This window comes from Cololabis saira, chromosome 5, assembly GCF_033807715.1.
Source record: "Cololabis saira isolate AMF1-May2022 chromosome 5, fColSai1.1, whole genome shotgun sequence".
Classification (NCBI taxonomy): domain Eukaryota; kingdom Metazoa; phylum Chordata; class Actinopteri; order Beloniformes; family Belonidae; genus Cololabis; species Cololabis saira.
In genome coordinates, this window is record NC_084591.1 from 22,744,827 (window position 1) to 22,772,766 (window position 27,940).

The following is a 27,940-nucleotide window of genomic DNA, read 5'->3' on the forward strand; positions in this document are numbered from 1 at the left end:
ATGTGCTTATATCATTATTTTCAGCAGTATCAGCTGGTATTTCATCTTTACATCCTGCAATATTGCTGTTTACATAGTACAAACCAGTTGATGGAATTTTACGTGTGTAGCACTCACTAGACAATATATTTTGCAACAAAACTCATCTACCCTATATGACATGTAAGCGAGGAACAGCTCCAACACCAGTAACATTAAACCTGGCAAAGTGGGATTTCTGTGCTCGGTACAAATTCAAAAATAAAATGACATCAACCTCCAACAAATGAACAGCAGTGAACTCAGTACCTGATAATGTTTAGTTTTTTTCAGGTTTCAGTGTCTTTCCAGAAACTGTAGCCCAAACCATGTATGGTGTCTTCACTATAGCCAACCTCATGTTTAACTTTCTTACTGTATATACCAACTGTACAATCAGCAAAGGCGGTAGGGAGACATTTTTGTAACATTTACGTCATCAGTCTTCATTTCCACTTTCGGGACACTGAACATGGTGTACAACATTTAGATAACCAATCTAAACACACAGCCTTGGCCTATCCATGCACACGATGGTGAGTTACAGGTAAAATATTTACCCTTGTCATCATGCACCTCTTAGCTGTAGCCAGCCACTCCCTGACTTCCTACGACAACTATGTTGCAAACCAATTACCCAACATTTTAAGCCAAAATGCTCAGCTGCTAATGGGAAATGTGTATAAGTAAGTGCTTTTTAAAAAGTATTTTATTTTTATACAAAGTAAATACATAAAAAAATGTCCATTTGCAAGTAATAAAGATATTTAACTGACAAACAAAAGAATGCTTGACAGCCTTGAAAATGTTTTTTCTCATTTTAGCCCAAAACCTAGGAGCAGAAAATTGTGTGCCATTACATGCCGTGTGCTTTTTTTTTTTTTTTTATGGCATAAAGCATCTCTGACTGCTCTGTTAGTTGGTCACTCCCAAAGATGGAACGCCACCAAAATGTGTTAGTGTTTTTTTTTCTTTCACTCTCCTTTTTTTTCCCTCCTCTGTCTCAACTCTCTTTTCCCTCTCAATCCTCTTCTCACTGAGGGGGGGAAAAAGCTGCTTCCTGCCCCTTTTGTCCAGCTGGCAGTTTGAACAGAAACTCTTGGAAAGATTATCAAGATCCAGGGCCAGCATAGAGATCTGAACAGAAGTGAGAGTCTAATCAAAGCCGGGAGGAGAGGGGAAGCTCTGCCTGCTTCATGCTGCTTCTGATATCCAACAAAGTCTGATCTCAACGGCGCCGTTTCCAGTCCTCTCCTTAAGAAACTCGAGATGAGAATATATCGGAAGCCTTGGTTCTGAACCAGGGCAATAATAGGTGCTTCACGATGCGCTTTGGTGGTGCTCCTTGTAAAAATGGAAACTAGAAGAGGAAATGGTTTAGTTCTTGTCAAGACAATAAGCCAGTATTATGATTTCTCTTATTATTTGCTATCGGTACTAGGTGTGTGTGTGTGTGTGTGTGTTGCAGTTTAACAAATCCTCTGGCACTAGCCCACCTTTGCTGAAAGTGCATTGATACACTTAGACTAATTGACAAAATAAACTTCTTCATTACTCCAAAATGTTCATCTTTACTTGTTATGACATGCAGATCCAGCCTGAGTACAACCCCCGATACCAAAAAAATTGTGACGCCATGTAAAATGTAAATGAAAACAGAATGCATGGATTTGCAAATCTCATAACCATATTTTATTCCCAGTATAACATAAACAACATATTACATGTTGAAACTGAGACATTTTCCCATTTTCATGGAAATCATTAGCTTATTTTGGAAGCAACACATCTCAAAAATGTTGGAAAAGGGAGCAACAAAAGGCTGGAAAAGTAAGTGAGACAAATCCGAAACATCTGGAGGATCATTTGATAACTAATTTAATTGGCCTCAGGTCAGTGGCATGACTGTGTATAAAAGGAGCATTTCAGAGAGGCGGGATCCCCAGACGTAAAAATGGGCAGAGCTTCACCAAACTGCTTCAAAAAATCCTGGAGTCATTTCAGGAAAATGTTCCTCTGTGTAAAATTGCAGCGAATTTGAAGATCCCACCATGTACAGCGTATGATATTGGCAAAGGATTCAGAGAATCAGGAGGAATCTGTGCACAAACACATGATTATAAGGAACTATGTTTGAAGGACCACTACCAGGGCGCGGTGATTGGGCATAACCGTAACAGGCAATCTAAATATAAGATTTTGTCAGATATAGTACTTGTTTCCTCGATGGATGATGGTCTGTGTCTCTGTGAGGTGTATGTGGGACATTTTTCTGAAGTTTATTTTAACATGGATAGAGGCACGATGTATTATGGCTGAAAATTCCTCCATGATTGTTAGAGTTTGTGCACCGTCTCCTTTTCCAAATAGGTCAAACCTTGTCATTGATGGCAACACCTGGTTCCATTCGCTGCAGCAAATGCATTCAACTTCTGTCTCATTACCTGGCAGCAGTACCACTGTGAGCAACCGCCGCACCTGGGAAATGCTGCCAAGTGATTTCAAAATAGTTCCTCACATGTATCTGTTTACAAGATTGTTAGATCTCCTTTCACATAGTAATTTCTGAAGAAACTAAATGTACAAGTCACAACATGCAAAGGAGAACCTTTCTTTTCTTTTTTGTGTGAGGCCTTTGAATAGGGCAAAAGTATTTCTCATCCAAATCATGTATTCCATTTAAATAATTGAGTATTCAGTAGAGTAAGTGAAACTTAAAAACATTCCTTGGTTCAGAATTAATGCCTCATCAGTTTGATTTATAAACATAAAATGCAACATTTTGGGTAAGTGCAACTCAATAGATGATAAATACTGAATATGAGGTGCTTTCAATCCTTGGTTGGAGTTTGTGAATTTGGTGTTTTCCAATTGATGTTAATCTTATATTTCAACAGTAAATGAAGGGCATTATTTTTGAAGCAAAAGGTGCACGTCTAAAATGGTGAACTGCAGCCTCTCGATTGTGTGTTTGTGTGTATTCATACTGCCAGCCTTTCTACCTCTGTAGCGGAGCTGCCTGCCTGTTGGAGCATGAGATCAGTTACATGTATGTGGTGATGTGTATTAAAAGAAAATGATAGCAACAGGTAATCTATACATTATGCTGTAAGATTGTCATCTTGTGTGAATAAAACAGCTGGATGAGCCTTGAATCTCTAAGTTCAGTATCACTTTTCTTTCTCGGTCGGTATCTGTTTATCTGCCTCACTGATCGTGTGTGTGTGTGTGTGTGTGTGTGTGTGTGTGTGTGTGCGTGTGTGTGTGGAATACAATCGTTACTACGTGTTTGTGTGTATATCCAGATAAGACTGTCTGACAGGCTTAGGATTGACCGTCTTACCTACTGACCTTGCAGAAAGGAGTGAGTGAAGGAAGGCTTTGGTCCAGTTAATCTGCTGGCTTAGCCAGATGCATTCATACACACCGAACACAGACATCCTGCTACACACCTTTTTTCTGAGACGGTGTATGTAGCTACTTAACCAGACTCATTCCCATTTGAAACTCCTGTCCTATTGACTCAACATCACATACTCTTATCACAGCAGCTGATTTAAAAGCATCTTATTCATGCTTCTTTTTTTTTTGGTAACCCTTTGCTTTACTAGGTAAATGTTTGAGAACAAATTCTCATTTACAAACGGGACCTATCGACATTGTTTCACTTGAGTAAAGCCTGATAAAGAATGGCCGTTTGTACTATTTGTGGTATTTGGTGGTTTATGGTTCTTTCAATTCTCTCAAACTGTAAAGCTGAACGATTACTTCACCTACAGTCTTGGAGATACCGTAAGAGAGGCTACATTGACGCACAAAGAGGAAGGATGGTGAATGTACTGGAGATGGAGTGAGGAGATAAAGGGGAATGACGAGGAGATTTCTGGATGTGATGGAGGAAATGCAGTTGGTTGGTCAGAACGATGTGGGAGACGGGATAAGCAGGAAACAGCTGCAGTGGCAAAAGCTAAAGGGAAAAGCTGAAAGAAGAAGTTAGGTGTTTCATTACCACCCACTTCTGTTAGTAAATGCCACAAAAACATCTGGGTGGAATCCTGTTTGTTTACTGGGCGGCTTGCTGGGTTTCTTTGTTTTTGTGCTTTGACAGTCGCCTCCCTGAACATTTAAAGAGACATAATGTTGCTGTCATGTGGCTCCGTAGTCACTTTGTCTCTATGGAAAAGCACATGCGTTTTGAAAACCTTCCAGGTAGGACCAGCCCAGGAAAAGGTTCAAGTTTGACAAATATGGGGGCATATTAGCTGAAAGATGCATAATAATGTCAAAAATATTGTTTTTTCTTGTATTGTAACGACTAAAGCTTTGACCAGATAAGGGGAGTAAATGGATGGATGGTTCAGATCGATGGCTTGTTTTAATTTGGTTTTAGCTGTTGTAACAGGACTGTGTGTGTGTGGGTGTGTGTGTGTGTGTGGACAGGGCTGTGCACATCTGCATGTTCATGCATGCTTGGTCAAATCACTGCAGGCAAAGCTCTCTCTTGCGCTTCTCATTTCTTTCACTCTGCTGTGCTCCCGTTCTCTCGGCCTCTATTTTAAGATGCACATGTCTGGTCTGACCCAGCACGTGGCAGTTCTGTCAGTTTTGGTGTCGGCTCACTGGATCACAGAACGTTCACATTCTAAATGAAAAGCTGAATAATGAAATGGGAGTAAATGAGGCAGCATGACTGCGAGGCTCCTGTGGGATGGGCATCAGCCCGGGCCCCGACACGGTTGAGTTTGAGTTCTGCCGGACATGCTGATCTTATCTTTTACTGCCCCAATGACCTTTGCTCCCGTTTCAGCTGGTCCCATTTAACCACAACAATGGAGAATTATCTTCTCTGATGGTTTGGTGTTCAGCAAACACAACTTCCCTTGCTTCCACTGTCTGCTGCTGTTTCCCTTCTGCCAGTGCTCCTGATGCCCTGTGACACACTCTCTGGTCCGGGCCTCACACATGTATGCTAGAGGTGTGTTTGTGTGTGTGTGTGTCTAGGGGGCTGGTATTCAGAAGCCTGTCAGGATGCAAAGGGATCAGCTGCTGCCTCCTGGGTGAACAACGGAGACAGAGACCATATTAGAGTAAGAGTGACAAGAATGTCAAGAATCCCATGGGAACCCTGTATTGGCCATTGTTTTTTCTCTCCAGCCTACCCCTCCAACATATTAAATTTGATACACATGGTTTGCAACATGTGTATCATTTTACTAATCTGTCATTTCACGCAAGAATACATTTTAATCAGCTTCATAAAGCATTGTATTATGATGAAATGCATAAGAAGTTATGTTTTTCCACTTTATTTTGACCTTTTTATAGGTTGTTCAAAGAGTTTGCTGTAGTCACAGTGAAAAAGGTTGACTTCCATGTCTGTCAGCAATGCATGATACGCTTATTGTCAATAAAACAACAGAATTATCAGTATCCTGAGCCTCTCAGATATTTAGTGTAACACCCCCCACCACCACCACCACCAAAAAAATCGGTGATTCTCTGGTTTAAATCTCTGAGTTGGTATTTGCTGCTTTTCTCTTATTCCTCTAAGCTGAATACTCAAATGAATGTTTAAATAAGAAAGAGACATTGAAAGGTTCCTCCTTCAGAACATGATAAAGTCACCTCTTGCGTTACACAATGACGGGGCGTCATCACGTTGTAAGTCGCGCAGCATTTGACTGACTCATCGGTGATAAACAATCTTTAGTCTCAGCTCTGAAAATGAAGTACACGTCTCGACAAGTCCGACTAAAGTCTATGTTAAACTGAAAGTTAAGGTTTTCCCGTTACTTTTATGTTCAGGACTGTTGATTGAGCCAGATATCAAGATGATTAAATCACAAAGTTCTGGCACAAAAGAACAAGAAAATGATCCCACACTACAAACAACACTTTACGACACTTTAAGGTTATCAAAGATAAACTTGTTGGTCTTGTTTGTCTTGTATCTGTTGCAAAAGACAAACAGGAAACATAATATCAATGCTTCATATGAATGATCTCATAAAACGGTGTGTGTAAGTGGGGCAATAACAAGTGATGTTTTTCCAAATGGAAAGCTTGAAGCTGACAGCAAGGTCACAGTGGAAAAATGGGACAAAGAGTCAAAAGTCAGAGCTGGAGAGGGATGGAATGGTTCTCACTGGGAGAGAGAAGACAAACGGCATGGATGAGCTTGAAGGGTCGGCCATCCATCACCGCCTCTCAGGTCATTAGTATATTTACAGAGGGCTGGCTCTGTGCTTCCACTCGTCATGTGGAACCAATATTTAATTAAAGCTGAATGTGGAGAGGCTAATTGGGACGGACCTGCCCCCGGGGACTTCAGACTACCACAGTGACTCACGGAAGCATCACCATCCCCAGTGAGCCTTTTTTAGTGCACTATACTCCACATTAGTTGTATAAATATCAATTAAATATTGATCGCTCAATGTCTGCAGATGATTTGGGGAGTTGAAAGCTTTTAGAACAAGCTATTTTTTTCCTCCTAAAACAGTTTTTTTTAAAAAAGCACTTATGTTAGAATGTATTAGCTGTAATATTCTCTCCACCTCTGGGAAACTTTATCCATCTGCAGCTTTAATTTGATTGATTTTTGATTCAAAGGCTTTACAAATCCAGTTTAACCAAAATTTAAAATGGGGTCATCCGGGACTGGAAAGGAAGTCTTTGACTGTAACTTTCTTCCCTTAAATGCCACTAAAACTCAGGCTTCATATAAATTAATCATCTACAAAGCGTCACTAAAGTTCAACACTGTCCCAAGTGTGGGGGGGGGACTAGACAGTTAGTCTGGGGAAAAATAAAAAAGTGATTCATTAGAACAATTTAGCATTTTCTTTGCAGTGTCATAAGACGTTGAGAAGCATATTTACATGCCTTTTTTTTTTTTTTTCCTCATCTCAGTTCAAACTTTAGGTAGAGTTAAAAAAAAAATAATCATGTCTTCAGGAGCAAAGTCCAGAGCTCTGCTGAGTAGGTCGTTAGCTGGGATGAAACGGCTGCAACAATAGCTTTGTAAATATATTTTTCCAAATCTGTCCATCTATGATGTATAAATGAGTTTTTTTGTACAGTGACTGGGGGTATTTAGACCACTGGGAGTCTTAGCGCTCCGCTGATGGCAGCCTTTTGTTCATTGAACGCAGCAGCTGGCTGGTAGCTCGTACTGTCGTCCCGTGTCCGTCCACATTCTTGTGTTTTTTACTGTGCGGTCAGTGAGCCACTCGCTGTCGATGCCGTGTTTAGAATGAAATGCTCTTGAAATGCTCAGCTCTGGCTTTTTCTCCCTTTTCTTTGGTGCGCCTGCTTGAATGATCTCATTGTTGTCTGTCCCTGGTGCCGACGGCGCTCATTAGGTTAACTTCATTTTTTTTTTACATGCCTGAGTTGTATTTCTTTCCATGTCCATAATCGGTTTGAGAGCAGTTTGCGCCACCTCATTGTAAATAAAAGTGACAAGTCAACACACAACAAAAGCACTTCTTTTTGAGATCAGGGCCTTTTGATCGTCAAAATGAAATGGTAATGAAATCCTTCATTCCACTGTACACCATAAAGCTGGTTGCAATTATGCTTCCTTCAACTCTGTGAGAGCAGTCGATTAATGTTGGACAAAATGTCAGTTGTCACGTTTTTGTGATCTGATACATATAACATCCGTAGAATCAGTTTATTCTCATTAAAGCGAGGTGTATCTTTGTGTGTGAGTTGAGATGTCTCTTAGCTGCAAAGTGAAAGCTGGACAAAGCTGTAAATGTTTGAATTCGCCCTAGAGTCCTCTTTGTGGTTCATTTAAATTGTCTAAACCAGCTCGGCGTCTGAGTGTGGTCAGGGTTAAAGGAGACCTTTCAGTTCATTTCCTGTTGTTTGTTTTTGTCAAGATAGCATCGGGAGTAACACCATCCTACCAAGAGAGAGCAAAGCTAACAGGAGCAGCAGATGTGTAAATGTATACATGCCCGAAACACAGACTCGAGACCCTCTCGTCAAGGTTTCTCTCCTCTGTGCTTCTGGGAACAGTTCCCCCAGACTAAATAAGGAGGGATTCCTACATCTCGCCCCAAATAAAATAGTGAAAAATGGTCTATGTCAATAAATGGACATGCTTGACCTCCAAGTCTAAATAATTCATCAAACAGGTCTGTCAGCTGTCACCTAGCTGGAGAGAGGGAGGGAGAGAGAGAGGAGGGGTTCATAACTCTTGAGTATCATCCATAGCTGAGTTAACACACAGATGGCAGACTGAGAGCATAAGAAAGGATAAAGACAAGAGTCCACCAGGGATTCACACCAGGTTATTGTGAAGGTTTAGTCCCGCTGGTGGGAGGGACGAACACCTGTTCAGCTAAAGACCCACACAATCACCACCCAAGAGACGTTACAATCCTGCAGGTGAAACTGCAGCAAAAAGGGAGCAACTTTACGGTAGAACAATGGGGTTTAGCTATCAAATATCACAGTTTTAAAAAGGGATCTGATCATTTTCAAAATTTGAATAAACTCTTATTTTGATAATAAATTTGCAGTTTAATTTTTAAGCCCCAAAAATATGAGCGTAATTCTCAAATGTGACTATTTCCTGCAGCGTGATTACCAAACGATTATTTAAAGTGTCTTAGGTACCTGACAAGGATGTAGATGGTTAGATAATGTAATTGGTTGGAAATGGTTGGCAAACATGGATACATCTTCATTTTCTTGTGATTTACCATCAAGTGGGTTTTTCGGTCTTGGATAAAGCCATTTACATTTGAAAAGACGTAGACTCAGGATTTGTTTTTATTTCTTCAGATTCTACATAGTTTCATCAGCATTTAAAGCCGTCTGTAAGAAATGGCCAAAACTGGTACTGCAGTCACTTTCAAAATATTGTTGAGCGGCGTGTACCCTCCCCCTCCTCCCCCCGACCAGAGGTTGCCAGGTAGGCTGCAGAATGCAGCAGGAACGTAGGCTGCCATGGCTGCGATAATTAGAGCCGAGCTGGCAACCCGGATGCCGAAACAATACTGACTTGGTGATTGGGAGATAGGTGGAGGGTGGAGCTTCAGAAACAATACTGACTTTGTGATTGGGAGATAGGTGGAGGGTGGAGCTTCAGAAACAATACTGACTTGGTGATTGGGAGATAGGTGGAGGGTGGAGCTTCAGGCCAAAACAAAAAATGACAACATAAACATCAGTTGAGGGCTGCAACTCCTCTTTTTAAACTGGAATATCCTGGCTTGAGTGCTGTTGTCAGAGACATAAGTATTTGAAATGAACATGATTTTTAAATGTCTGTTGACATATCGGGGTCATTTTATGATTCGTTTTATTATTGCTCTTACATACAGCTCCTTTAAACTGGGTCTGTTGACACCCATTTTTGCCACTTATCTGATGTCGTCTTTTTATTTCACTGTGGTTTAGGTTTATAGTCCTTTAGATTTGGAAGTTTATAGAATGTGATATAATCCTGTTTAGCCTTTCTATAACCTGTCAGCGTTGATGTTTTGGGCTCAAAATACTTACATATGTGGTGCCCTCGTATTTTCAAAGGCTGGGTTTGTGCAGTGGCAGTCAGTCAGGAGTCTTTGCTGGGGCAGTTTGCCCCCCCTTTCCTTCGACCCAACACTCCCCCAGCCCCTTTTCACGAGACACGAGCCAGATGGTCATCAAGTAATCTCTACTGTATGTGTGTGTGAGTGCGTGGGTTGCCGTATACCATGTGTAAAGTTTGTACTGACGGTGCACTTTGTCAAGTAAACGTTTGCCCCGTGTTTGTGTAGCGCCTGTGCCGCTAACATTGGCATGCGAGTGCAGAATGGAAAGCTGGCAGAGTGAGGACAAAAATATTAGGATTTATACATAAAGGAAGCATTCAGGGAGAGGCACAGAGGAAAAAGTGGATGAATGGGGATGGTGAAGGAGGGAGTGGGCTGGGAGTAGAGAGGAAATATTTTGTTCCCTCTATCTAAAAGCTTTTCTTGCTGGCAGATGAGCCTTGACCTTTTCTCACAGCCAATGATTCTATTTGATTTTCTGCAGGCCAACCCCTCCTGGCCATGTGTCATAAAAAAATAGTGTGCATAGTATGAAAATGCTTTTTGCTTTCTTTAGTGCCAGTGATATTTACTTGACTTTAAACTAAACCCCACACCTGGCCATTACACTGCCCCCCTCTTTTTTTCTCTTTGTAAGGAAACAGATGCTCTAAAGCTGTAGTCTTATTCATTTAAAGCGTTGTTTCCGTCTTTGTCCTCAGGTGAGTCTGGTCTTGGGAAATCAACACTCATCAACTCTCTATTCCTGACTGACTTGTATTCCAAGGACTACCCTGGTCCCTCCCAGCGCATCAAGAAGACTGTGCAGGTGAGCTAAATCAGCTTTTTCCTCATTTTGATTCAGCAGCTAACTTTGAGCTTCACTCCAAGTCTGACCTGCAGATGTCGGTCGCTGTTTAACCCCCTCATTGGCAAAAAGTCTAATATCCTCCAGTATTTCAGTGGATTTTCCCTTCTTTGTACGCTTGCACAGTGTTTTCTGCATGAGTTAAATTTAAAGTCTACATTTCTGCTGCAATAACAAATACCTGATGTCAGTTGTGCAACATAGCAAAAGCCAAAAGATTTCATCATATAATTATGTTCTTTCAGCCTGGTTAAATAATCACAAATGGATACATTTTTTTAGCTGGTTTGCGTGTCGGTTTTAAGTAACTGTCTGATTCCTCATTATGCAATAACTCAAATTCTTGTCGCATATTACCATATGGCACGCAATGTAATCACAAGTCCTGTTATTATATGTACATGTTGTATCAATTTAAGGATCATATTTTATACAGAATAATTGGTGGTGTCTGCTTGCCACCAGTTGCTTCCAGATCTAACCGCAGTCATGAAAATGATCAGTTATAAGATATCAGCAAGCGCTCCGTCATCACCCATTCCTCATATGACATGTCTACACTTTGCATGACAAAAACAAAGGACTTGTCAGGCGGCGTGTTTGTCGGGGAATTTCCTGCAGAGACCAAAGATGTGGAATGTCATGATTCAGGTTCGAAGGGTCAAAATACCACAGAAAAGATTTTTTTTTTTCTTTAACTCTTTTTCCAAGAGCTGTCTAGGAGACACGGTTCTTAATGTTTCATGGTTGTAACTCAAAAGATGATATACAGTACGTTTGCGTGTCCTTTACTAAAATACAAAGTATTTTGTGATTTAGATAAGGATCAGAATACAATTTTACTAGAAAATACAGCCAACAAGGGAACTCAGGTTTACATACTTGTTCGTGTATCGAAATTACATGCTTGAGCCAGTTTGACCTGCAATCTTGTCACCGAGAAGAAGAAGAAAAAACACAAATGAAGAGGAAAGGAGGTCGAGCCTGTGTAGAGGCAAAAAATAGCAGGATGCTAAAGGGAGTTAGAAAGAGGATGGAGAAACTGAGGGAAACGGCGATGCCACAGGGCTTGGTTGTGTCCTTTTATGGTCATGACAAACTCAAATGGAAGAGCAGAAGGAGGAAGGCTTCATCTGGAGAAGAGGATAGAGGGAAGGAAGGGAAAAGAGTGATGAAGGAGCAGAGATGCAGAAGAGGGGGGGTGGGAGAGTCTGTACATCATGGGACAGCAAATGTAGAGCAGGGTTAAACTGGAATCTATACCATGAGATAGGTTAGTAAGAGGAGGACTCTTAAAGAAAAACAAGTGATTAAAGGGGGGAGCCCCTGTGTATCCACGCGTCCCCCGTGGTCTGAGAGTCAGCAGCAGGAATGTTCCCATGAAGCAAAACACCCTGCTGCCCAGCCATCAGCAAAGGATTTAAAGCTGACAAATGATCCTGTATTTTCTTGATAATAAACTGGATCACACAAACGTGCTTCAATCACGTTTGTCAAGCCACTTAAGTCGGGTATACTGATGAGTTTGGACATAAATACAAACGAGAACTGCCCACACAAACGCACAGCACACACAACTGGCTGTTGTTTATTTATTTAAATAGAGGCCAGCGATTCAGTTGGCCTCTCAGAGGATTCAAAGTGCTCTGTGTAGGTTGGTAGAGAGGAAACTCAACTCCACTGTTACTGTAAGATCAATCAAATCAAATGAAACTTTATGTATAAAGCACTTTTCATAGAATTGTAACGCAAAGTGCTTTACATAATAAAATCAACATTTAACATAGAAAAACTCCCACTCATGATTAAAAACACATCTGGTCATTTTCACACACATCCTCACATTAATACCCACACAGCACACACATACACCCCCCTCCCCCCGCCACACACACAGACATTAAAACATAATCATGAACATCATAAATAAACATCATGATTACCTAAATAAATAAATACCTGGTTGTGAATGGGATCATGATGAAAAACAGCCGTCCAAGACCCAAGTCATTACTCTTTTAGTGGGGCTGAACATGACGGTGCAGTATAGGTAGGCACTCTCGACTCATTTAACCAACACTGATTTTATTCAGACTTTTTTCTCCACAATCTTAGAGGGGGATAGGAGACATAGTGAGCATGGACAGAAACATGGAAGTTATTGTAAATAAATCATGTTGTCTCGCTTCCATATGACAGCTAGGTGGATCATCATTTACCTGCTACCGCTACATAGTCCCTGTGTGTTTCCGTGCTTTTATGGCCAGTATTTTTCCCTACGACCGTGACCAGGTCGTTGTGATTATATTGCACGTCACCTGAGATCTTTTTGAAAGTCCATAAGAAAAGAGTTTTGGTCGTTACCACGTTGATCCACCAGCACATCTGTAAATTTACTCTATTTGATGAGGCTGAAAATTTGAAAGACTTTCTTCCCTGTGGCCTTCTCTCCCTTCAGCCCATGAGTGCACTGTGGGTAGATAAATACGCTCTCGCGCATACCAGTTAGTGTTTGCAATAATGTTGGAAAAGGATTCTGCGGTCTGAGGCTGAAGAAGGAGAGACTGGGTCAGACTATTTATATTGCAAAACAATTTCCCATGTTTTGTCACTCACTCACATCTTTCCCCCCCACCTCCGGATCAGATTTCTTTTTAAATGATGGTGTGGAGCCTGAGGGGAAATTTTTGAGGTTTTATCCCAATCTGTTTTTCATCGTGGAAATGGTGGAAATAGCAGCTTTGGTTTTGCGATGGCTAACATTTCATGCACAAACACTTTCAAGACAAACACACATTTGAAACACACATGCTGGGTGGACACTTCAACTCAGACATGTTGAATGACTGTGGTGCGTGATATATATGCTCAGCTGTAAAGTCACAAAGATTATCTCAAGGTTTGTGGAAGCCTAAGAATGTTTGTTTTAGAGTGAAACAGCTTTAGTTTAAGTTTAAAGGGTGATCCCAAAATAACTAGATGGCCTTGTGAAACTATGCAGCGGAGTGAAGGAACAGCAGGCGCACTTCAGGAGATGATGGTTGTGTGGGACTGAATGTTTGACTGCAGAGCAAATTGGAATCCACTTTTTAAACATATTGTGATGCTGTAGAAGCTGCAACCTGGGAGGACCAGTTAGTTTTTTATATAATTTTGTAATATCCTAAAAGAAAATGTTTCTGATTGGTAAATATTGCATGCAAGAGACATGGAACATTCATCCATCCAAATTGTATGTATTATCCATCATCTTTTCCCTATTCAATGGCATCAGGGTCTGCTGGTGTGTCACTCATCCCTGGCATACAGCTTGATGTCATCAATGTAGAGGAGGTGGCTGATGATCGCCCCACTTTGGCGTCCATAAGCACTCTTTGTGATGCTCTGGCTGAGTGTTCAGGCCTGTGCGGAACAACAGTTGAGACAAAGCGTCTCTTGTAATCTACTGTAATTGATAACTTGTGAAGTTGGCTCTGAGTTGACCTCGAGAGTTGCTTTCCCCAGTCTCATCAAGTCCTTGATGACGGCTCTGTGTCCCGTTGATGTTGTTCAGCTCCGAGCCTTCCAGTATCCACAACTGGATCTCATAATTAAATGGCTTTTATTTAGCTCTCAGCCTTAGGTTTTGCAGGTGGTTGTTTAAATGACGTGCTACTTAACAATACGAGACAAGAAAGATGGACACTTTATTCAAAATTACATCATTAATGAACTTCGTTGCCAAGTGCCCTGGTGCTGCATCGACCGCCGCCATATTGTTAACCTCTGTTGTGCATGTGAAATTTTCAGCAGAGATGGTAAAGAAGGCGATGCTTCGTTATGATTTTTGAGTTTTCTTTATCGACAATTACATTCATTGGTGAATATCTTTTATTACCACTTTTCTTTGACAATGTGGACTAATCGTTGGGCCCCTATTGTGCAGTCAGAGGTGGATAATTGGCTGGGATTGTTCCTTTCTGAGGGTCCTTGAGTTAATATGTTTTATTTGTTATTTGTTTTATGTAAAGCACTTTGTGCTGCATTCTATGCATGAAAGGTGCTCTAGAAATAAAGTTTGATTTGATAAAGTTTGATGATGGAATAAAAAGATAATTCATAATTTACTGAAGAGTTGAGAACTGCCGTTTCCCCTGGGTGTACCTGACATTGCCTGTTTTTTTTCAAGTTCAAGTCCTGATGTTTCGTTTGACCAATTTTGCACCAAACAAAAGCGTCATCTCCTTATCGAATGGAGAGTGATGATGAAGCTGATTGCTTCTGATCACCCTAAACTTTATTTATTTTCTGTTAAACTGTTTGTTGGTTTAATTTTGGCTTTTCTGCATATACATTCGATATCTTTTTTTTTTTTTTTATTTAGATGTTTTTATTTTTTTATCACAAACTGTAAGAAATCGGCTACCTTTTTTTTTTTTTTTTTTTTTTTTTTCTTTTTAGGGCATTTCCTGTTGCCCTGATGCTCTGTGGTCTTCCTTGGTTTATCTGCATGTTTTCCCTTTATAATCTTTCCTGTTTATTGTTGTGTACATTATGACTTTCACTTAGGTCATAAGTGATTAAGGTTGAAAAGTTTCAGTCAGTATATCAAGTCATAGAAAGATAAGATAAGATAAGAAATCCTTTAATAGTCCCCCAGAGGGGAAATTTCCAGATTACAGCAGCAAAGTGGATAGTGCAAAACACAAGAGGCATCAATATCACACAATAATAATAATAATAGAAAAACACTATAAACAGTATATACAATAGTAATAATAATAGAAAAACACTATAAACAGTATATACAATAATAATAATAATAAAAATAAGAAGGAGAATAAAATAGTAATAAAATAAAAAAAATACTAGTATACAAAAAGAAAAACAGATGGATATTTACAGATGATATTACAGGATATTTACAATACCAGAGAATGGTATTGCACATTTTTGTTTGTGGTCTACTGTGAGCAGTGCTGGTTGTGCAGTGCTGGTTGTGTAGTAGATTTTCATTGAAAATTACCAACGATTTCCTGATGGCCTACGAGATTTTATTTTTTACATTTTGTACAGTTAATTACAGTTACTTTTTATGTATTAGGATGTTCCAAAAATAAAGTCATACAGCTAATCCAAAATGCTGCAGCACGACTTCTGATAAGGATTAACAGGAGAGGTCATATTTTTCCAATCTTAGCTTCTCTTCATTGGCTCCCTTTTTAAATCCAGGATGGAAACAATCATGATTCTGTCCTGCATAAATCCTTTAAGGGCCTTGTTCCTCTTTATCTTAGGCACCTCTTTGTCCCATATTATCCCATCAGAGTCCCTCGCTCTCAGGCTGCAGGTTTCCTTGTGGTTCCCAGACTTTACACAGGTAGAGAAGGGGAGGCAGAGCCTTCATTTCAGATCCCTCTTGTGGAGCAACCCCACAGTTTGGGTTCAGGATGCAGGAAATTTTGCCACCTTTTTAAAATTAAACTTAAAACTTTTTGATGGAGCATATAGTGGATGAGTAGGTTTAGCCATCCCTTTAGTTATGCAGCAATACGGAAAGATTCTTGGGGGACTGAGGGGGGGCCGATGGTGCACCTTCAGAGTCCCACACCAACTTAGCACGCTGCTCTCCTTACTCTTCATGTTTGTACCCTTTTGTGTCAATTTTTATCGCATTTTAACCTATAGCTTATTTTTTGGACTAAAATGTTTGTCTGATGGTCTCTTTGCTATCCTATCACTACCCCAACTGGACAAGGCAGATGGCCAGCTTTCCTAGGCCTGGTTCTGCCAGAAATTTGCACAAATGGATAATAAAAAATGAAAAAAAAATTGGATATCAGAATTTAATTGCATTTCATTTTTTTGAATTGGACTTTATTGAAAGTTTATGCTCTCTTTGTGAAGTGCCTCAATAACTGCTGTTGTGTGCTGTCCCAACTCCCGACTTTTTGATTTACCTTGTTAAATAAGTGTTGCATATAAATTAGGAACTTGTTAAGTCTTTGTAGAACCCAGCAAGGTTTAAAAGAAGTTATACAAGCGTGGATCGTTTCCCATTCACAGCTAGCACGTCCTCTGACGCTGCTAAAACGGCACATTGGTTTGAAAATTCAGTAAATATTCTCACATTTGCTCAAGACGGGGTTAGTTTAATGGTTTCTTCATAAATTCCAGTAATATTTAGGGAAGGGAAAGGGTTTGGTTTGTAGTTTGGGTGGTAGTTCTTTAGGTAAACATCCCAAATAATATCCTTATGTATGTCAATAGGTAACATTAGAAGCTGAAAAACATTAGCCGTTCCCTTTAAATGGTTGAATAATGACACAGTAGTTAATGAGTTGATAATTGAACATTAACGTCATGTATCCTCGGTTTAACTTGTTCCCATGGTCACACATATGATGGTCTGCTGAAAGATGTTTCTAATGCACTTCATTGAGTTCCATGACTCATTCACTTCAGTAATACTTCAGTAATTAATCCCTGCAAAGGAAATAACATGACAGATTACATAAACCATTTTAAATGCAGGTACACCCATGCTAATCTCATGGATGTCCCAGCACAGTACGCTCTCCTCCTACCATTCCTGGCATACACACCATGTCTGCTGAAAGGGGAAAAACAGACGTAGGCTCCAGTTCATCACACATCCAGCCAGCTGTTATTGCCCTTCATCTGCCAGCTGCCTGTGTGGGTGGGCGCTCAGAGAGTGCACTAATGCATCATCAGTGCCCCGAGTGGGAGAGGAAAGTGTCACACAATTATCCACGTAGGCCGGTGTTTGTGTTGGCACATTCATTCTGACATCTAAAACATTTTGAAAACGTAAAGGGGTCGCAAAGTGTCAAGAGTGCAGCGGCAGCTAATCATAGGTGTCGCTAATGGTGTGGATGTTTGTGTGTTTCAGGTGGAGCAGTCCAAGGTGTTGATCAAAGAAGGAGGAGTCCAGCTGACCCTCACGATCGTGGACACACCAGGGTTTGGAGATGCAGTTGACAACAGCAACTGGTAGGACTGAAACCGAACCACACTTAGACTAGTCAGTCTTATGCTCTTTGTGGTCCAGTCATCTTCTCTGATATTCTTTTCCCATCTCACCAGCTGGCAGCCCGTCATCAACTACATCGACAGCAAGTGCGAGGACTTTCTAAATGCTGAGTCTAGGGTGAACCGCAGGTCCATGCCAGACAACAGAGTCCACTGTTGCTTGTATTTCATCGCCCCCTCCGGACATGGGTAGGTTCTGCATCAGGTGAAGGTGTAGTACGATGCAGTTGATGTAACGTGACTCTAGTTGACCCTTTGTCAAGCTTCTGATTGGTCCCTGACTGACCAATCAGATAAATGATTCTCTGTTGCTACATCCGGGTCAGAATATCTGGTTGGACAAAACAGTCCTCTCTCTCGTTCACATCAATGGAGAAAGCCTAGTTTTTACTTTCCTTGTATCAAAATTTACATCACTGGATTATTTTCTTTATTTTTTAAACTTTGTATTTGTGAAAGGAAGACTTGGGAAATATTCTTATCCCCAAACTGACAGAAATCCGATCTGTACTTCCTAAACAAAGTCGGCTCGACAGCCGGCTACAACCCATAGCTACAACCGCGGACATGTTTGTTTTATTTATTTATCTTAAAATTATTAAGCGATGTGCTCGGGGCACTTGTAAAAGAGACACCCGCTACCCAGAGAGATCAAAGCAATACATTTCTTCCCAAAACCAATGGTAAATTACAAAAAATGTCTGCTTTGGATAAAGCTATGTGGACGACCACACCTTCCACCATGCTATCAGCTAAGCTAATCAAAAGACCTTGTTTTTGCCAAAAAAATGTTTTTTTTTAAACTCACTACACGGTACCAGAAGTGTTCCTTTTTATTTATATCTAGTTGCTGTTGATTTATTAAAAATAAAGGGATGTAAAACCCTGTCTTTACAATGGAAGTGGACTGGAGATATGACAGTTTTGTCTGACAACGGGGGGCGGGGCTTGACGAAGGGTCAATTCAAAACATATCTGAGGAAATGTGTTCATAACTGTACCAGGATGGAAGGGTGAAGTGAATGTTTGTGTCGTAGTCTGGGTGAGAGCCAGCTGGTCCTCACGTCTCTGAGTTCATGCCTGAGAGGAATTTCCCCCCCTCCCATGTTTAATAGAGTTCTGCCTGCCTTCAGTGAATTACCTAATCAGTGCGTAACGTCATACATGCTCACAGAAGCAAACAAATGCACTCTCATCTTTCTACGTCTCAGATGGTGTGTGGGTGCACGTGTAGTTGTGAGTTCATGTGACCTAAAATCTGTTCATGTCCTCAGGCTTAGCGGGGGGATCTAAATTATTCTTTCGTTGTTGAAAAACCTGCAGAAATGGGCCCCGTGTAAAGTATTTAAAATTACATTGACCTGCTAAATATTTGAGTCGCTGCAGCCACAAATGAAATGAATTGCTGATTCTAAAAACCGGGGACACAGTCTTGATGTGCACGTGAACTGCTGTTCAGTCGCCATGTTGGAGGTTTTGCATTAATTACGCAAGTTTGATGTCAAGGGGTGAAATCTGTGACATTGCTGAGCTGCTTTATGCTGCAAAGCAAATGGATTCACTTAAAATTCACTTAGAACTGTTAATAAATCATAATGAAGGAGTAAATGCTCAACTGTTCCTGGTTTTTGTTTGACAGCTTTATAAATGATCATAAATGGCTCTGTTGCGCACCACAGTTCTTGTTTTTGTGGATAGATTTTAAAAGGAAAAGATGGTAGATGGATGGCTTCTCTTAGTGAATATTATTAGATAATTGGCTTTTACTGCCAACGCTACGAGGATTTACCAGAAGACGGATTCAGAGCAGGCTCTCTTCTCTTTTAAATTTCCTGTCGTATGTTGCAAAAGGGCAGTTTGAAGCAGCTGCCTCCAGATGTCACCAACACCTGGCTGTAAATTGAAATCCCATTAAGTTTTAGAAGTACGCTGCTTGCTCATGTTTCCACGCTTAGCCTGTCTGTGATGGTTTATTTCCAGCTTTCTCTGTTCAACGTGCGTCCTGCTGCGAGTAGAAGCTGTTATTTTTGAGATCACAATCATTCTTGGCCTGTCAGTATCTTCCCGAGCTCAAAGCGGAGACAGTCCGACTCCAGATTTATCTACAGCCGCTTCAGTTCCAGCAGCGCTCTTGTATCACCAGCATACCCAAACCCAGGCCTCATTCTTGCGTTGTACTTCATACTTGCACTCTTCTGTGACCTGCTGAACCACTGAACAGCTGTTTAGCTCGCGCCCCCCCCTCCCCTGCATTTTTGCATTGCTGGGAAAACTCACTCTAAACCCACCCATTGCAGAGTTGTACAAAGCATCATTCAGCATTATGTGATGCATCGTTGCATCACATAAATAAAAATAACTGCATAATATAGCCACAACTCTGTATTTTGGGGTCAATTACAGTTATTTGAACATGACTGTCTCCTGAGAGTCTGGTCATACTTGCCTTGTTACACACAGACACAATGTTCACTGTATCAGTGAAATTAACCCACTTGACATTCAGAGATGGAGACGCTGTAATGGACATGTTATCTTAAGCTTGCTGCTTCATTTCTTCTGCTGGGGGCTAAGCTAAATACATGGATGTGTGTGGCCCTCTGCTGGTGACCATCTGACCTGCAGTTTTCTCTAAAGATGTCTGAGTGAGCTAGGGTTTCCCAGTTTTTACATTTGCACTTGATTTTACACGACTACTGCGCCCCCAAAAGAATAAAAATCTATCTGACCCCGTGTGCAATAACTACAGAGCAGCAAGCAAGCACGCACGCACGCACGCACGCACGCACGCACGCACGCACGCACGCACGCACGCACACACGCACACACACACACACACACACACACACAGAGTACTATTCTTCATTAATGCTGCCATCATAGAAGTGTAAATGTCTTTTTTTTTTTTTGTCAACCTTTTGGACTTTTGCTAAAAGTCTAGATGGTCCTTTTTGTGCCCATTTCATCCTTTTAAGGCAAGGCAAGTTTATTTATATAGCACAATTCAACACAAGGTACTGTAATTCAAAGTGCTTTACATCAACATTAAAAGCGGCAAGACATAATTAGACAGTAAATAACAAATAAAATGAAATAAAATTTATGAGAAAAGAAGGTAAAATAAAAAAAGCACAAGTTGCCGAAAACTAAGGGCAGTAGAGTACAGCAGGTACATCTCATTTGCGGTTTTCAGAAAGTATTTAATTTAAGAGTACGCTTAAATACCAAATAAATGAAATTAAATTATAAGAAAAGAGGTAAAATAATAAAAAAAATAATAATTTTAAAAAGATACCTTTTCATCTCCTGTTGATTTTCTGTGCTTTTTCATGCTTTTCTGTCTTTCTCTCTTCAGCCTTAAGCCGTTGGATATCGAATTTATGAAGAGACTCCATGACAAAGTGAATGTCATCCCTCTCATTGCAAAGGCTGACACTCTGACCCCTGAGGAATGCCAGCTGTTTAAAAAACAGGTACGTCTGTCCATGTGTGTCACTTGAGCGGGAAGAGACTTTGATGCAAGACCTTCTTATATATTGTTTTCTAAGCTACAGTAATTGTCTCCAAACCCTCTGTATCTGTACTACTCGGAATGCAAAGCATAATTTAAGTCGTTTAATTCTTCAAACATGATGTAGTCCTTGCAAGTGAGGCTTAAAGTGTGAGCTGTATACAGGATTCCAGGTAGGTAATGCATGTATAGCGTCACTTATCTAGTTATTTTCTCTCTCTCTCTTTCAGATAATGAAAGAGATACAGGAACATAAAATAAAAATTTACGAGTTCCCAGACACAGAGGACGATGAGGACAACAAGCTCATCCGAAAGATCAAGGTAAGTGGACTGCAGAATGCTTTTATGTTGTTTTTATTTCATTTGAAACTGGATTTGAGGGCTTGTACAGTAAAAGGATATCAGCAGGAGGACTGAAATGGCAGCCAAATGATGGTTTGTCCTTTGGTCTGCGTCCAACTCCTGCAGCTTGCTCTGTCGCGGTTCTCCTTGTCTAAGTGGCTGTGACCTCTTCCAAAACCAAATCGTAGTTTCCCATGGGCTTGTTTTTCTTTTGTTTTGTTTTTTTTTTTTCCTGCCGTGAATTTCATAATTTAGTTATGTGCTTGCAATCTGAACGACCAACAACTGACGTCGACAAGGATGAACACAACAGGAGTAATGTGGGTTTAAATTGTTGGCTTAGACAGCGGTTGGCATGAAACCACCAACCTTAAGGTTGGCAGCAACCCTCATCTACTTCAGTGGTTCCCAACCTTTTTTCCTTGTTTCCCCCCCTACTTGTGTCTAAGACCAGCCGGGCCCCCCGACCCGTACGTACTAGCAGCAAAAGAGTAAAGTGATTTGTTACAAACCTTTAATTGTAAAAATGAACGTTAATTATGTTTTTTTGATACATTTCTCTTTGGCTTACCCTGTACTTTGTTTTTCTCACCTTCCTTTTGTGTCACCAATGTATAAAATACACACAAAAAATAAATCCAAGGACAGAAAATAATTTCTGAAAAATGTCTCTTTTAATATGAGAGCAAAATATTTAAACATTTTTCCTTTAACAACCTGTCAGAGTAGTAGTATGATTAAATGTTGAATAATGATATAATACGTTTTTAAGTTTTTATCCTGATAAATAACTTGGTATTTTAAAATGACCAAAATATATTTCTAAGTGGGTTTATACAGACTTGGATTACTGTATTCCATTGTGTGTTATTATGATTTTTTAATTTATTTAACATGTGCAAATATAATTTTTACAACTGCATATCCTCAAAGAAGTTTCGCGCCCCCCCAGAGATCTCTGGCGCCCCCCCAGGGGGGGCCCGGACCCCAGGTTGGGAGACACTGATCTACTTGACTAGCACCCCCGATTTTCAGAAGATAGGCCACACACTGCAGTGCATCCCCACTGGTATACAAGGGTCAGCACTTTAAATAGGTCCTATGTGTCGAAGCTGCAGTCATTCAGGTTTGTTTTCCGTTACGACTTGTGGCGGGTTTGTAGATCAGAAACTACTCGACACATTCATGCTAACTTGTGTTTTTCGTTTTTTGTTTTTCTTTTGTTTTTTTTTAAGGAGAAGATGCCACTGGCAGTGGTTGGCAGCAACGTGGTGGTTGAGGTGAATGGAAAGAAGGTCAGAGGTCGGCAGTACCCATGGGGCGTGGCAGAAGGTAGGTTCATTCAGGTTGAGACCATCCAGGAGATCTGGGAGAAGTTCTAGAGGCACTGACTCCTAAGGTGTCCAGTACAGCATTCCTTTGTCCCTTTGTCAGGTTTTAATACTTGGCACCACGTGGTTTGTGTCACACTGGTAATTTGTCTGACGATGACTAATGTGTTCAGCATGTTGGTGTTCAGCAGTCGTGTATTTCCTCTGTTGGAATGGATGAAGCATGCTGCTCCCGACAGTATGAGCCAGGAAGCATGTTCTCCACGGCAACCCCTCGTGTTCACTCAGTGTGTTAACTACCGGGTAATACGACCACTTGTCAAAATGTAAACCGAGGAAACGCTTGCTGTTCAAATGCCTTCAGGAATTACCCAAAGCAACCAATTCATCACAAAATAACACATGTTTTTAATGTTATTTCTAGTAGAAGGGTGTATTTACAGGTAGTGGGTTAGTGGAGGGCTGGCTGCACTCAACTTAATTGAAGGGTAGAGTCAAATGCAATTATTTTTCCCTTCAGGGATTAATAAAGTATTTACACATTTTAATTGTCCCAGACACTTTTTGACTGCCAATGTTAAGACCTCTGACTTATACAAAAAAGAAAACCATTGCATTGTTGAGGTGTTGATGAGAACTGAAAAGAAGAAGCAGCTTGATCTTGCTGGTACACTTGCCACTACTGCTAGTGGGTCACACTCGTCAGATAGCTGTGCACACAGGCCTGTCTGTCACCGGCCACCAGAGCCAGCGATGACAGGAGACTGAGAGGCAACAAAACTCTGAGCTGGGAGACATACGGCTCACATGGGGGGTCTCTGATGGACCTTTAGAGAGAAAATGCACACATTCCGATTGCAAATCCATTTTTTGGTCCACTCAGACAAGTTAGGGCCAAATGTGAAGGTAAACTCAGCGGGGACTGGAATTGGTGCCGGTGCAGAAAATGGCCCAAAAGCAACCGTCAGGTCTTAGCAGCAGTTACACAGCTGAGGACGGTCCACCGGCTCAACACAGCAGTAATGATGCGTGAACTATTGCATTTTGGCAAGTAGGAGGTTATCTGGTTACCTGTCTTACCTTATGCACCCGTCCTCCTTCCTGTGAGCACATGCGCACACACATGCACACTTTGGATGGTTTGGGTCTTGATTCTGAGGGGGATTCTGGAAAAGGAGGACAGACGTAGTGTCCTGTGGCACATCAGAGTCACGGTTTCACCATTAACCACAATGAACTGTTGTTGCTCTCACTGGTATGTTAGTTGTTTTCTTCTGTTTTCAAGTTGTCTGGAAGGTTATAAAGTGAGATACCTTTTTGTTGCTCTGTGGTTGACCGTTTATCAGTCTTTCACTATTTCATTCTTTCTTTTTTCTCTTTTTTCCTTGTTTTTTTTTTCTTTGTCTATTCTATTCCATGACTGACAGAGGGCATTTTTGGTAAACAAAACCATCTTTCACTTTATTTCAACCTCATTTTCTCGACACCGCCCTCCCCCGAGGTCTTTCCCGGCTCCTTCCTCTCCGTATCACCCCCATCCCTCCTCCCCCTCCACTTTTCTGTTGCTATGTTCTCTCATCATTAGGCTGATGGTCAAACCAATGCTCTTATCAGACTTGGGCGACAGACTGAAAGTCACATTTTTCTTAGGTGTTGGAAACATTTGAAACAAAGCAGGACACTGAGGATTATTTTGAAGCTTCAAGCTTATCAAAATCATTCATTTGATCCTGATGCACTGATGGCCCCCGTCCTCCAAGATGAGAAGGCTTGACAATTCAAAAAGGCTGATTTGTAATCTGAGAATCCGTCTTATTTGCCGATGACATGACTTGTACTGATTGTAGAAAAGATATGCCGTACTTTTATAAGCACATCACTGAGCCTCTGATGTCAGACATCTAGCAGCTTCCGGTTTCCTGTTCAGGCTTTGCATTAACGTGCATCCTGAAAAATCTGATAAATCTGACACATTTGCTTACCCCAGGCATTTAAATGTGTACCTAATGCTAAGTGACCTTTCCGTTCCTGCTCTGAATGCAAATAAACAAGCCCATCTTTTTTGCTTGCAGAAACCCCAAAATATTAAATTGAATCACCAAAAGCAGTTTGAAATATCATAGTATCTCATAGTAAGCTATAAATGACAAGACGAAGATCTACCATCAAAAGATACACAACATAATGGTCTAAAATAGAAACCACTGTGTATTAAATGTCAGGAAGGATCTCCCACAAAAACAGAAGAAATATGCACCAACAGTTCGCCCCTCGTAACTTTACCCAGGATTCATTTTCAGTAAAACACATTTCTTTCTTTTTTTTCTTGACAAAATCGTCTGTCTATGAATAAACATGATTATAAAGACCAAACCGGATCACATTTACCAGTTTGCCTTTATTTCTCATTTTGCCTTTAATAATAATGTTGGTTAGGTGTTGCCATGGGTGACGAGGGCCAAACATCTACCAGGGTTCACATGAATGATCCTCTCTACTTTCTATTATCAGCCTGCCAGACTACCTGTCCAAACCTCAGAATGTCTTTTATTTTAAATCCAATTACCATTTTCTTTTGCATTTTTATCTATTTTTTGCGATCTATCTTTTTGATCATGTTATCGAAGCATTAATTTCTAAAAAAAATAATTGCCAGAATGACTAAAGAGAGACCAATGTTGCAACAAGTACTGTCTCCTAAACCACATTTGAACAATACTCTCAAAATCTGGCCAGAGATTTGAAGTTCTGCCCCAGGTCTGATGCTGTGAATAGTCATGGAGAGAACTAGAGGCCGTTTGGTGCTGATGCTCCACCTGCAGTAGAAAAATAACTCTAACGCCGGGGTTCCCTTCTTTGGTCCTGTGGGATCAAACACAGGAGCACCGATTGATCTCCGTCCCGCTTCACCACACAGCTCAGCGCTGACGCTGCCAGCTGAGATAAGTGGTGAGGGCTGGAGGCGATGGGTGCGTGTGTGGGTCTCACATTACCGGACTAAAGACTGGGATCCACCATCCTAATGCATTGCTTTTAGGCTCATAGGTTCATGAGTAGTTAATGGTGAGTCAGCGCTTTCCAAACAGCATGTAGCAGCTTATTTAAGTCATTAAGGTAACATGTTGCTTATATCTCATTCATCAGCATACTTTGAAGTTTAATGTTAGACATTTAACCTGGTTGGAAAACATCCTGCACAAACATATACACTTATGCATGTTTTGAAAAGAAGGCTTTGTGCTCTTTTATTCATTAAACCAATGCAGTTTATCATTATGCCCTAAATAATCACCGCTAGTATAAATATAGCACTCAGGCTCAAAACACCTGATGGACTGATGCGATTATGGTTTATCTAATTGGGAAATGTGGAAATTAAAATTGCTAGAATTAGACACAACCATGGTATTGCATTAGGTGTTTTCTGCCTTTTTTAATTAATGAATGAAATCTGTATACTCAGTTGCAAACTGTTTTTTATTTATTTCTTTAAATCCTGTGACCCCTGACCCAGTTAGGTCCTCTACCCGTTTCCTCACTGAGGTTTGCGCCCCCGGCTGGTTATGCACAAACTCTCCCTAACGTACACCCCTCTAACCACTGCACTCCCTCTGCAAGCCCTTATTAGCCCGTCTGTTTGGACACATGCAGGCTATAGTATTGATCCGGGCCAAATCTGGGCTGAATCTGGGCCAAATACTGGCTTGACTCGGGACCAAGTCTTAGCCAGGACAAACCCAGCTGCTCCAGACCCAGATTTAGCCCCTGCTGGGCGCAGACAGTAACTGAAAAACCGTACCCCTCCCCTCCGTCAGAGCTCCCTCCTCTAGAAGAGACAGGAGGTCAATGGCTGGCTTTGGATGACAATGGGCAGGACAGCTTAAGTTTCATCAATGGTAAGGTGTCCCCTGTTTGCTCCCCTGGTGGTGATTGACTGCTGACTTGATTGGAGGCTAATCAATAAGGAGCAGCGTATTTGATGAAGAGGAGGCTTGGAGATCTACGACACTCAAGCTCAACAGCGCCTTTTATTTGCGGTCCTTTTCCAGAATCCCATCTGACCTCATAACCTTGTCTTTTTTTTGTTTGGTTTTGTTTTTGTTGTCACAGTGTAAACTCACAACTATCTAACTGTACGGGGTTGTGTTTGTTCTAACTGTGTAGCATCTTCAGGGCAAGCACTGACGGGCTGTGATCGGATAGGAACTCTTTCAGCGTCATTTTTATATGATTTAACCCCTTCTTTCAATTTAAATAAAGAAAAGCCAAGGATTTTCATTCCATGTTGAAATATCGGTTCTTATTTCATTTGAAGGAACATTTGACTATTTCAGGCAGCGTTGTGTAGCTCTCATGCTCTTCCATCCCTGTTTGCAGTAGCCACCTATATTAACTGGACTCCTGTCCCAGTCGTCTCATGCACACGACCGGGACAGCAGCACCTGATTTGTTTTCTAAATATAACTTTAACAATGTAGCTGCTCATTTCCCTAACTGCAGCAAAACCTCTGTGTGGTTGAGTCATAACTTTATGGATTGAAGTACGTACATAAATATTCGTGTCCACTACTCTGCACAGTTTATTGACGCAACATGGCTGCGTTCTAACCAGTCGGTACATTTCCATTCACATGTTCTCCAAGTTATGGCTGTAGCTCCACCAGGCTGTTTACGGGAGCCCCCTGCTTTTGTCCCAGTATGTAGTACCGATACTCAGAGGGGCCAAGTTCTGTGTGATGGAGTCCACCACAAAAAGTAACGCCCACTTTCTGCTCGGTGCCGTTGACTGATTCCAGTACACTAAAACCATGGATGACTCTTTGGTTAAGCTGGTGGCGGTAAAGACTCGGACCAGCTGGAAGTGTCCTGGTCTTCCTCAACAGCTCGAACAGTCTCTCCATTTTTACTCCTTTTTGTTTACATCGGAATGTGGGAAAAAAAGAGGGATCAGATTTTAGGCTTTTCCAGAAAGCAGCTCTTACATACAGGCATCGAGACCGGAAAATGGGGGGAAATGTTCCTGAAACAATTGCCAGTATGGAAGAGTCTCTTGAGGAGTCTCGTACAGGGAGGTTACGAACTAGATTTAAAGATATTAATTATAGGACTTTTCTCAGTGTTGTTTTTCTGACACTCTACATTTAATTGTAAAGCTCATAATGAAACTCTCCTATCTGATCATGGCCTGATGTCTTTCTACCCTTTTTGTTTCCTGTTGACGTTCTACGGCAACTGTTCATCGTATATTATTACTCTTTAAGCACTGATTACACCTGGAAATGCTTGTTTTCAGAGTAACCCCTCAC

General features: G+C 41.0%; 1 protein-coding gene across 4 annotated transcripts in view; it reads left to right on the plus strand.

Moving 5' to 3' along the window:
- The window catches only part of LOC133443902 (septin-7-like), a 46,029-nt gene that overhangs the window by 12,526 nt on the left and 5,563 nt on the right, over positions 1–27,940 (plus strand). For all 4 annotated transcript variants that reach the window (XM_061721228.1, XM_061721229.1, XM_061721230.1 and 1 more), the window contains exons 3-8: positions 10,271–10,377; positions 17,309–17,409; positions 17,503–17,637; positions 20,804–20,921; positions 21,190–21,282; positions 22,539–22,635. In XM_061721228.1, the coding sequence (XP_061577212.1) occupies positions 10,271–10,377; positions 17,309–17,409; positions 17,503–17,637; positions 20,804–20,921; positions 21,190–21,282; positions 22,539–22,635 (651 nt within the window). The remainder of the gene's footprint in view (positions 1–10,270; positions 10,378–17,308; positions 17,410–17,502; positions 17,638–20,803; positions 20,922–21,189; positions 21,283–22,538; positions 22,636–27,940) is intronic.